General features: G+C 36.3%; 1 protein-coding gene across 1 annotated transcript in view; it reads left to right on the forward strand.

The window, feature by feature from the left end:
- Positions 1 to 12701, forward strand: part of LOC111875535 (dnaJ homolog subfamily C member 10) — a gene marked incomplete in the record, with an annotated part of 27140 nt that overhangs the window by 7112 nt on the left and 7327 nt on the right. Inside the window, 6 exon segments of the mRNA XM_033755855.1 lie at positions 1035 to 1256; positions 3886 to 3933; positions 6419 to 6782; positions 8857 to 9129; positions 10763 to 10899; positions 11969 to 12108. Coding sequence (XP_033611746.1) covers positions 1035 to 1256; positions 3886 to 3933; positions 6419 to 6782; positions 8857 to 9129; positions 10763 to 10899; positions 11969 to 12108 — 1184 coding nt within the window.

Raw genomic sequence — 12701 nt, forward strand, 5'->3', positions numbered from 1 at the left:
AAAAAAATAAGTCTGTACTTCATCTGAAGTTCATGTTATTTTCAGTTTCTGGTAAAGCAGGTCTTGATGAAACTTGCGTTTTTAAAAGGCCTACAATGAACGGTAGTAATGGTCCCATTTCAGAATACCACAAGGCATTGTGATGTTAGTTTAACTGAATTTTTAGGATGGTTTATAGAATAAAGCAAAATTATGAATATAGTGAAATGCCCATTTGAAGTTTCTTTTTTGAGCAGTGGATTAAAACACTAAACTGAGGAAGATTTAAATTTGAGGTAATGCACACTGGGATTAATGAAACTGGATGTAAAAACCAAGGAAAACCATAAAATAAGAAACATTAACTGGACATTCATTGCCCTCTCAGTAATCATTAAGCCACTCAACAGAACAGATACTTGATTACGTATATTTATAGTATTGTAATGGATTTGATAAATGCATTGTCAGGCAATGGCTCCATAAACATAATTCCATGCACAACAATNNNATAATAATAATAATAATAATAATAATAATAATAATAATAGTAATGCATGGGTGTGAACTGTGGTACCATTTGTAAATACAATTCAGTGTCCAGTAAATCCAGTTACCAATTCCAACCCAATGTGTAGCCACTGTCATGTGACAGTATCTTGATTGGTAGGTAAAGACACATGAACAGACTTTTTGAAATTAAACTTCTTGGAAGTTGCCAATTTTGAAAACCCTGAAGGGGATCGGTCTATAATATTAAGATAGATTTTCAGCTTATTCTATAGTGGACTTTAGTGTTGAATCTTTGGGGTTTGTTAGCAGGTAATTTGCTGCATGGCATTGTAGCTTTGTGACAATTATGAACTATACATAAAATTCACTTTGTTAAGTGAAGCTGAATTTGTTTATTAATTTTACTCACATTTTTATGTTATATTTAAAATTATGAACAAATCAAATAGGAATTTACAGATAGTCCAATGATTCTCATTTCTGATATCAAATCTGGGAAAAGGTGTTTGATACTGTTATACTGATTTGCGGTGATGTTTCAGGAAGGTCTGGTAGTAGTGGGGCATGTAGACTGTGCCAGCAGCAAAGAATTCTGTGAGAAGTTTGACACAACTACAGAATCCTATGTAATTTACTGGGAACCTCTGGAAGAACATCCAGTTGGTGTGACACACAGAATCTTGGGAACAGATGCAAAAGAAATTGCAAAGGAAGTTCTGTCTTTCCTGCCTGAACCAGCTGCATTGGATGAAGAAGGATTTGATGTAAGTTCATATCCAGTACCATTTCTAAGGGGTTTAGAACTGTAAGTTAACAAAAATTACATATATTACATAGATATATGGAACTCTTTGGAGATTTTTTACCTGGGTAACTAACCTGACATATAACTTCAGAAGTTGGAGAACAAGACCATAGCCTCGTTGCCCTATCAGCTACTGTAGAGGTCACAGGGCACATGAAGTCCCTACTGTATATCACCCAATGAGGTGATCCTGTGCATTCTGTTTCCCACTTTGCTACATGGTGTAGATAGTTAATAAACATTGTGCCACAAATAATTATTATAAATGATAGTAATTTACAAAATATAAAAACAAATACAAACAAAGGAATGAATACTGAAAATAAGGTACTACAACCCCACAGACCTGCATCTCTACACCCCCTTCCAGGAAGCAAAAACCGAAGGTTCCCACTGTTTTTAAAAATATTACACAATGATGTTAGATACAGTGCAGGTCACCTGCATACTAGAGGAAGGACAAATCTGTGCCAGAACTATTTTTGGAAACACAAGTCAGATCATGATTTGGAAGAAGTCCTTCCTCTTCAAGTGTTACGTTGGTGAGAGCCTGTTTCAGGGAGAACCTTTGTCAGGTGAAGATGGGAGTAGGGAGGGGTAGTAACAAGGGATGCATGCAGTAGAGGTCACATCATACACAGATCGAAATGAGGTGACATTCAAATGGGCACAGTGTGAGGCTGTGCACAACTGCAGTATATGTCACATCACCTCCCATGAAGTGGGAACTGTGGTCGGATTTTGTTGTAAGAAATGACCATATTAGAAGCCAACTGAAGGTTAAAATTTCAAATAGAATTGTGGAGGGACAGAGAGAGAGATGGGATGTATTGAGAAGAGAACTTAAACAGTGATGGAAAAGGTGGGAAATCAGTTTGAGATGTATCTGATTTTTTTGGCTTAATGTGTGAAAGAGAGGAAATATTGCCAAATCGTTATTATCTAACTATATTTTGTCAAAAAATCCTTTCATTCTAGACATTTTGGTGTGGGAATTCAGGGCTATAAATCCAGGTGAGCATAATGACCATTCCTACTGTTCACCATATACAGTGAACCTTTGTTAAGATACACTGAAAATTTGAATATATCGGTTTATTATTTTATTAATGTTTTATGGCTCATTTTCCAGATCTTTCTCACAGAAACTTTTGCAGCAGTGTTCCCTCTAAGCTGTGCATGTCCACCTGCTAAAATGTGTCCACACTCGTTCTGTCATTCGCAGAACATAGCCTCAGTATTCTTAAGGAAAGAAATTTCCCTTAAGAGAACCCATATATAAACTATGAAAATCTTACATATTTTATCTGATTGATCTGAAATTTTTATCATGCTACAACCTTAAGCATGGATAACATAGTTAATTGAGTATTGTTCACCCAGTAGTTTCTGTGATAAAAAAATTCTCTACTTACAACACTGTTATTAATCATATTAGCAGATGCCATCACAAGGTGAAAGGTTATCAGTTACTGAACAGCTGATGACTGGGCGTTATCAGACCAGTAATGTGAGTAATTCTTGCCTGTGCCATGGGTGTGGGCTGCGTGGTAAACAGTGATGTCCATCAGCCTTAAATGAAGTAGTCAGTAAGAACTGAATTCAGTATTGAAGGATCTTTCATTCAGCCAACTTGCAATTTCATGTCATAATCAGTAGTGTGACTGCAAAATTATTATTACCATACATAATTTTACAATTTCAGCCAAGAGATGAAGACATGTCTCCCTGTGATTTGTATGTCATAAGTACAAGTCACACAGAAAATTTTTAGTGTAACAATGTAAATAAATGTACTTTTCCTTAAAGTGGAAGTAGAACAAATCCATGTCCTTAGTAAGTCAAAACTGGAAACAAATGAGACTTCGAGCATTATAAGGAAGGAATCCTGTGACAGATTTGAAAGGGGGTTGCTTTCCAAGCTCACAGAAACAGAAATCTCATCTTCAGTACATACAGAAAGTAGCAGTCAAGCAATTTTATAATGACGGTGAAGTTAATTTGCAAAAGAAGATGTTTATATCTGACAGAGCTTTGGGTATACTTGGAAAGAAAAAACAGGGTAACAACAGTGTTGAAATAAAAACATTGTCAGAGCAGCATAGTATTGCTAACAGACAAGATCATGGAATACATGGTGCCTCAAAATGAGTCTCATTAATGCATGATATTGAATTCCTTCTAAGAACGGTGTTTGCATTGTTCAGCAGCTCATCTCTGAAGAAAGGACAATTCAAAAAACTGGAAAGATTCACAGAGAGTGATGAAGGGGAATTTCAGCCTCTGAAGGAAGGGGGGTGGCTGTCAAGGCACTATGAAGTTTATGCACCAATGTGGATTGATTACCACACAGAATAAAATTAACAAGTGCAACAGTTCGCTAAACAAATATTGCCTGAATATACTCACATAGCTACAAATTTGCATTGCAGTGACAGTTATGAATGATGTCTTAGGTGAACTAATATCAGTGTTCAGAAACTTTCAAAGAAGCAGTTTGACAACGAAGATTGATAGTCCGAGTACTGACTATTTAGGTGAACAAATTTATCAGAGCAATGAAGTCAAGAATATTTTTCTTGCTGTAGGTAGTTATGTTGACACAGCTGCAATCCTTAGATTTATTCAACTGCTATGTGACCACCTGGATATCAGATTTGCAGAAGAGGAATTAATGGAATGGCATACACTTGATCAGAATGTAATTGTCAAAAGAACCAGTGTGGAGCAGGTGTAGAAAAATGTTCTGATCATATGCCGAACTATGAAGAAAATGTGACCACAAAAATGTGTGAGTAGTTCTGTGCTTTGAAATTGTAGCTACAGAAAAATTCAAGACTGGTTCATTTCAGACATTCAGTGGTTTTGTGAACTATACCCTGAAAGGTAACCACATTCAAGAAATTTCAGTTCTCCTGGACATTTGTGGAACATTTCAGGTGTCAAGTGCTGAGTGTGAGCATGAATCTAGTCTAATGAATTTAATTAAATCTGAATTCGGTCATTTAATCTGGAACAAATTATCAGCCTTTGTGAGGTATATAAACACTGGGCATCAAATAAAGACAGGCAGGAAAAGTTGCCAACGATGGAGCGAATGAAGTTTTTTTTTTTTTTGCTCCTGCAGTGTACGGTCTCCAAATGAAGTAATTAAATTTCTGCTGAGTTGTTTATATCATTATTTTAAAATTTTTGCGTGTTATACAGTTTTATCTACCAGTATGTCAGACTGTTGTTATTTTGTGCCGTCAGTGTTAATATTTCAAGTGTAGAAATTTTATGCAAAAGATCATCTGCTATTTCAAGACCTAATGCAAAAGGTTGGATAACTGCAAGCATCTTTACAGACTGCTACCGCACATGCCTAACTGGTGAGCTCTAAGACTACTGCTTCCGTGCAAATATGGTTTCCAAGATTATATTTGTTCTAGATAATGCACCTCTACAAGCAGCTAAATCGGCTATTCATTGTAAGTAAAAATGTTGTTCTATAATATTTAATCTGTATTTTCTAATTATGATGTACTGATACATGCATACAAGCATACTAATGTATGCCTGTACACACATGTAAACACATAATGTACCGGAAGAGCAATAATAAAATAAATTAAAACTGTAAAATCACAGCTGAAAATGCAACCCACAACTTCTGCATTGTTTTTAATGGTAAAATTATTACCACAGCATTTTCCGTTAGTGTCAAATTTTTCACAAATGTAACTACTTTTTTATTGGAGGAATTACTGTAGTTGCAAAAATAAATATGAATTTAAATAGATGCTGTCTGACTTTTGCTCACTGGAAACTCTGGGTTTAAATATGCCACTCAGACAAACCAGAAGTCCATGCAGGAACCAAAGAGTGGAGGGAACACTGTCTTGCACCTGAATGGAACCAGTCTTTTTTGTGTTTGTATGTGATTAGTGCATGCAACTCAGATGGAGGAACTTTGCAACTCTATATGTCAAAAGCAACAAAGCAACAAGGCTAGGGACTAGATGGCCAAGGAATTGGGGTTCGATTCTCAGAAGTAGCAAGAGATTTTTATCCTCTCCATGACATCCAGACTGGCTATAGAGTCCGCCAAGCCTTCTGTACCATGGGTACCGGGGCCTGTTTCCCTGGACATAAAGCTATAGGGTCTTCAAGCTGATCACTCAGCTCTGTCTAATGCTAAGGTTAAGAACAGTTGAGGTGTAGCTCCAGTCTCCCATACATCATCATGGTGTAGTGCTGAATGAATTATGCCCAATGATTACTTTTTTACTTCTTTTGGATTTTCAATAATGGGAGTATTTGTCTGTGTCATGAGTGGTTCAGTGACTACCACTCCAGGCTGACATGCCTACAGAATGTGGTTACAGTCATGGAAGTTCCACACATTTTAATTCAGGAATGGATCTTTTTCTTTATGTGTGGGAATTTAAAATCCCATCACCTCTGTACTCTGGTTAATTAAATTGAATTAAATCTTCTGGCACAGGTGGCTTAATCTGTGTTTTCAGTAACCCTTTCTGCTTTTTTGTGGAAATATTTGTCAAAACCTTCCTGGCTCACAGTTAGTGTGGAAGAAATTTTAATAGTAAGAATGGACAAAAGGAGCTTAAGAGCAAAACAGGTTGACTTTCATTATAATATTGTAATAGATGTATTGCCCCATGTCTCAGCAGTTATTGCCAATCACATGTAAAACATTTGAGTTCATGACTTCATTTCTTTGTGGGGAAGTTGTTTCAGATAGTCCCCAGCAACTGAAACATTTTCACCAAAGAAGCAGAATAAGCTTTGGGACTCATGGAAATTTGCACATTTAACTTCCTGTTTATAATGTACTGTAGCAATAATACTGTTTACTGAGGAAAAGGTGATTATCCTCTCAGAAATTAAACATCTGTTATCCTGCTCTAGTAAAATTAATGTTAAATGTTCATTTTTGCTAAGAATCAAATCACTTACTAGACTTCCTGAATCTTCTTAGTTCTTCTGGAAGTTAAATTGAGGGCCAAAGACCATTTTTTTTCTGAATATATAGCATTAGTAAATATAAAACAACAGAGAATTTGATATGGAAAAGATCTCAGTAACAATGTAGGGGTAATTTCTTGCTAAACTATAGAGACTATTTGTGATATGTGCCTTATCTCTTTTTTTTTTTTTTTTTTTTCTGNCCCTTGGGTAGTGTACTTTTACTTGGGTGAAACAACAGCAGACATGGAGCTAGAATTGAAGAAGTTGCCTGCACTGTTGCCTGACATGCGACTGGGTAAGGTGCACTGTGGACGGTGGGCTGCACTGTGCCAAGAACTGCATATAGCACGCTACCCATTGTTTGCAGTGTTCAAGCTTGGAGGAGGTCATGAGATACATCATGGGCGCGAAACAGCTCACGATGTTGCCAACTTTGCTAGGGACAGCAGTGCTGCTCCTAATGTCAGAGTGTTGGCTCCACCAGAATTTCCAGATCTCATACACGGCAGCCATGGTAAGACCTGACTTACATTGTAGGTTTATGAATCCATTCAGTCTGTTTTCATATAAAGTTGAATTTAAGTCTTTAGTTGGGCCTTAATGCTCTTGTGTAAGGTAAAGGTGTCTAAGCTGCATGTCATGAAAGTATATAAGGAGCCATTTTAGGTAGAGTGGCAAATGGAAAATGACTGTCTGATTAATGAAACAGAATATTATGCATAATAAATTAATATAGTGGATAGATTCAGACTTGTGCTTCACACGACTGTTGTGCAAATACATGGTGTTTAAAGTCATATAACTTGCTTTGCATTGCCATACAACAACTTTTTTGTGTCATTGAAATTTTAAAAATATTTTAGTTGTAAATTTTTAACTTATTAAATTGCTACTTATTTTCATTGTCGGTTAAGGGGTTTGTTATACACCTTTAAAATCTAATTTTTTACATTTTATAATAGGTTCTACTTGTGTAGATAAATGCAAGTTAAAAAATAATTTAAGTCCACTTTCATGTATATGTATCTCTGTTATGGTTGGATCTCTATCATAATCCTGGTATGGATAATTTCCCAACCCACAGTATTTATTCATTTCTTGTGTGCATATATTCATATCTGCTTACATTAGTGGTATTTAAACCTAAATTTGTCAAATGAAACATTTTTGATATTCAGCAATACTGGAGCACACAGACAGTAATGCACTGAGCTTTCTAGAAGCATGTGACTACCATGGCAGTATGAATAAATCTTAATGAAGCTATCGCATAGTGCAAACTATTAGGCACTGATGAGTTCCACCTCCACTTGGAACCTTGGATTCAACCCTGGGTGTCTTCATGGTGGATTAAATGGCACTGGAACAGTGCTAAAATTCCCATTTCCTAGAATCTTTAAGTTCAGTTCCTCTTGTAGCCAGTGTCATTTTTATGGCACTTTCCTATGTCATCCAAATGTGTTGGATTTGCCCTTCCATCGGGTGCTCAAAATCCAGGACTACTTTGGCATAAATTTCTGCTACAACTGTTTATTACTGTCATTCCAGAACCTTTCGTATCCCTTCCTTGATTGTCAAGTACTATTTTAAATAAAGGGAAATAACCACTCTTTCATTACAAAGTAACATTTACTTCTAAAACCTATAACAGGCGGTGCAGTCAACTCCAATATTCCTCAGATTGTGGTTTTCCTTTCTGTAGTTTTAAATTTATATAGTTCCAACACAGTAATCTCACTATTAAATTTGCTTTTCCTAAGATGTCACTCCTGATGATGGTGTATAACAGTTTGGTTTACTGAGTTTTTGTATTTTGTCCATCATCTGATATTCTAAAGAACACATCATTTCAGAAACTGGATATGTTTCCATCCACAGGTGAAAGGGTGGCCTGGCCATGTGATTCGTATAAGTTGCAGAATTTCTGCAGCCACCTCAATAGTCTAAGATCCTCTATCCCATTTACTTTGGAAACAGAATCAGACAGTATGATTTATTTTCAGGAAGTTCTCATCTTCAGAAAAGGACTGGCATTGACCGCTATTTTTCTGTTGTCTTCCATTGACAAAACCTGATCTCAGGTGTCTAGATAGATGTAGTTATACTGAGCTATGTTGTCCAGTCATTGAGGTTAGCAGTAGACCCAACAGATTAGTGCCTTGCACCTTTTCACATGAGAAGGGAAGTGTCTAGATAGATGCAGTTATACTGAGCTATGTTGTCCAGTCATTGAGGTTAGCAGTAGACTCAACAGATTAGTGCCTTGCACCCTTTCACATGAGAAGGGAAACGGATCCAGTTTCCAAAACGCTGTGTTCTTTAGAATACCAGGCAAACAGAGTTATCAGACAACTTCAGTAATAATAGAAGCAGCAGTAGTAGTAGCACCAAGCATCACACTGTAAGCTTAAACCCAAGCTTTTTTAAAAGATGTTTACTATTTCATTACATATGTGTTTTGGATACATCTAATATTGAATAAGGTCTGAAAGTAAGTTTTCTCTTAAATAATAGTGTCATGTGTAAAAACTTATTTTGCACTTTACTGTGAAACATTAAAATTTTGCACTCTGTGTTTCTTTGTTTAGGAAGTGGAGCTTGGCTGGTAGATTTCTATGCACCATGGTGTCCCCCTTGCCTTCGACTACTGCCAGAATTGAGGAAGGCTTCACGACACTTTGATTCAGCAATAAACTTTGGAACTATTGACTGCACAATTCATGCCTCTCTTTGCCGTCAACATAACATCCGCTCATACCCTACAACTATTCTGTATAATAACACTGAGAAGCAGCAGTTTCATGGAGATCACACGGCGACTTCTCTTGTAGATTTTCTGCAGGACATCCTAAACCCCACAGGTTTGTCTTATCCTCAGTTTAAGTATCAAGACATTCATAAATATGTGAATAAATAAAGAATTATTATGAATGTATGATGAAATGCTTTTTATTTCGTAGTTTATTCACTTATAGTATGCAAACTGCATGACAAATGGTAGGATGATTATGAATGGTAATGTGAAAGAATGTGCAGTGGAAACTTTCATGCATTAATACATTACTCTTACGAAAGAAATCACTCATGTAAGACTACCTCTTTGTTTTGAGGCCAGAATGAACTTCTGTGTTTCTCTTGTTCATTATCAAACAAAACTTCAGATAAGTTATACATATTTTGATGAGGGAAATATATTTACTTTTTAATAAGTCTTATCTAAGATATATTATTATTTTTTAATTTCATATTGGGGTTCCCACAGCAACAGCTATGAAGATTGCAGTCTTTTGGATGTGACCCTGTGTAGTTCAGTAGATAGGTACCAATGTTTTGGGAGAACATGCTGCATCCATTTCATTTTCTACCCTGAAGATGCAGTCAGCAGGTTCTTCTGAAACATTACTATGTGTCTACCAGAGTACATTATGTCACATCCCAGAAAACAGTAATCTGTACGAAATTTGATTTTAAGATGAAGGAATCTTATTTGGAGCTTAACATTTGCATATTTCCACCGTTATTGTAACCAGAATTTGTAAATCTGCACATGATTTGTTTTTTTTTTATAAAAAATATATGTGAAAAGTACATATTCCTTCAGATATGATTATTTTATTGTGAATACACAAATTACCTTACATGTTTCAGCCTGTAAATATGTAATTATGAAAATAATCACCACACCATATAAACATATAACATCTTACAGGGAAGCATTTTCTTACATTCATATTTTCATAATTATATAATTAAATCAATACATGATCTAATGCATTCCTACTTTATATTTGCAGATAAAAACACATTGCTCCTCACAAATGGAATTTACTTAATTAAACCAATGGTAATAAATCTAGATGTAGTTAACTTTTAATTAACTAAGAAGTTTTATCTTTGACTACAGTATTAAGATATAAGATCCTTATATGTATAGACATAAGTATTGCAAATATGTGCAGTCTTTACAACTAATGTTGATTAAACCTCTGATGATGACTAAGACAGTTTGAAGCACATAAGGTTATTTGTGTATTCACAATAAATTAGTCACATCTGTAGGAATATATACATTTTTACATACATATTTACCTTATGACCGACAAGGTGCATGTGGTTAAGGTTTATTGTTCCTGTGTCTGCCTAAACGTCATTTTCTGTGAAGTTTGCTATAATTTAGTCTTGCGATATTGAGTAATATAAAGAGATAATGCATACCTATTTTAGGCATCATTGAGGGAAGTGGATGGAGTTGATCATGTCCAGTGGCAGTGTTGAACCTCTGGTTTCTAATTTCAGAGAGTTAGGTGGTTAGAACTTTCAGTTTATTAAATAATTATGAAATTTATGGAAACCAAACAAAACAATGTAACTGTTTGTTTCATTGTAATTCAAGAATGAGGACTTGTCTCAGCTTCTCTGTAAGAAGTGAAGGAAATATTTGTCAGCAGAAACAGTGGCATGACCTGCTGTTAACAGATCATTGAATTTTCACAGTGGTAAAGCTGACTGAACAGTCTTTCTATTCAAGTGTTGGTAAGAAATCTCCAGATGAGCTTTGGATGGTCGATTTCTTTGCATCATGGTGTGGGTCATGTCAGCAGCTAGCACCAGAATGGAGAAAACTTGCTAAGGTATGTTTCAGGTTTTAAGCTTAAAAAACAACTTTTTTACTCTATAATGAGCCAAGGTGTGAATTAGGGCTGAATCCCCAAAATTTGGATCAATGATATGACAGTGTGTTGCATGGTGAGGGCTGTTGCACACCTGGGGGGGGAATGATAAATGAGCGTGGAGCATGGTTGGAATGATGGCTTAAGCAGTTAGTCACTGGCTTCCCGTCGTGGCAGCCCAGGTTCGAGCCCAGGTCCAGTCAAATTGGATTTGTGGTGGACAAAGTGACGCTGGGGCAAATTTTCTCAGAGTGCTTTGATTTCTGTGCCAATCTTCATTCCACCAAATTCTCCATCATAATCACCTGGGGCAGGTACAATAGACCAATCAGTGGCTGACGTGCTGAGTGGACCCAGCTGGACTCTACCCCCCACTATGTGAAAATGGTTGGAATGATGAGTAGCATAGGAAACCTGAAGAATTTGGGGAAAGACTGGCTATAGTGCCACTTTTTCTGCCATGGATGTCACATAAAGTCATCTGAAATTGAACCTGGCAGTGAAAAGCCTGTGTCTGACTGCTTAGGCTCTGGCAATGCTTGTTCCAAATTATATGATACTTGGTTGTCATACTTTCTGATTGGATCTTGTACATACTGTGTTCATACGTTCAGTGTACACAATTGAGGTTGTTGGATGAAGGCCCTCCTGAGCATCACATTTGTGTTAGCACCAATATTTGACATTCAAGAGGCCTCAGGTTCTATTCTTTGCAAAAAATATGGTTCCCTTGAGGTTTTCATGGTTTACTTCATAGTTTCTATGCAGATACTGTGATAATACCTTAAAATAGGCTATGACTGCTTCTTTCCAATTCAGTATTACACTCCCCCTCTCTTTTGAAGTTAAAAGGGAGTTGTTAAATAAATTACAGAACAGAGTGCCATCTGACACTGGAATAACCCACCACAAAATGTAATTGTAAATGAGTGGAAGGGAAGATTCTTTCTTCTCCTCTTCTTGTTAATCATTCTTTCAGTTAGCCAGACATTATAAGCATTCCTCACGATATAATGTAACTTTTCCACAGATGGTATCAAGCATGGCAAACATTCACATAGGAGCTGTAGACTGTGAAGCTGAAGTTTCACTATGCATGCAGCAGGGGGTGCGCTCATACCCCACCATCAGGCTCTACCCTCTTGGTGGTCAGGGCCTCTCTACTATTGCGTGAGTATTATTGTTTTATGGGGAAAGCTACACATTTTGGGAGAATTGCATGGTAGTAAACAAAATATATATTTCTGGATTCTGTCAGTTTTACCATATTCATCTTTCTATAGGCTGAACAGAAATACAAGATAGCCTTCTGCAATGAAAAATTTTAAAGAAAAATAATGGCATTACTTAATCCAGACAAAATTCTTAGTTGCACTTCTCTACATAATCATAACATTTTAATACACATGTAATGGCCAGTCATGAATGCAGACTGTTTGTTCTGTAGAGAACACCATTAAGTGACTGGTTTCATGCACCAGTGATGTGTTTGTTGCTCCTGCATTTTAATGCTGTTAATATAATGGCTCACTCCTATAAAGCACTCTGTGTTATATAAGAATATATCGTGTTTTGGTGTGCTGTAGAACATACTGACTGGAACATTGAGGAAAGAATTGTTGGGGGTTCTGTAATATGTGGGTTATCTTCTGTTATTGTCATTAAATCACTGACATGAGTTTGAAGTACTGAATACTTATAGAACATAACAAAGTTGTTTTCCTGTTACCATATTATAATAAATTTCGACCACTAGTTTGACT

The sequence above is a fragment of the Cryptotermes secundus genome, unplaced genomic scaffold, assembly GCF_002891405.2.
Source record: "Cryptotermes secundus unplaced genomic scaffold, Csec_1.0 scaffold468, whole genome shotgun sequence".
In the NCBI taxonomy this organism is placed as follows: domain Eukaryota; kingdom Metazoa; phylum Arthropoda; class Insecta; order Blattodea; family Kalotermitidae; genus Cryptotermes; species Cryptotermes secundus.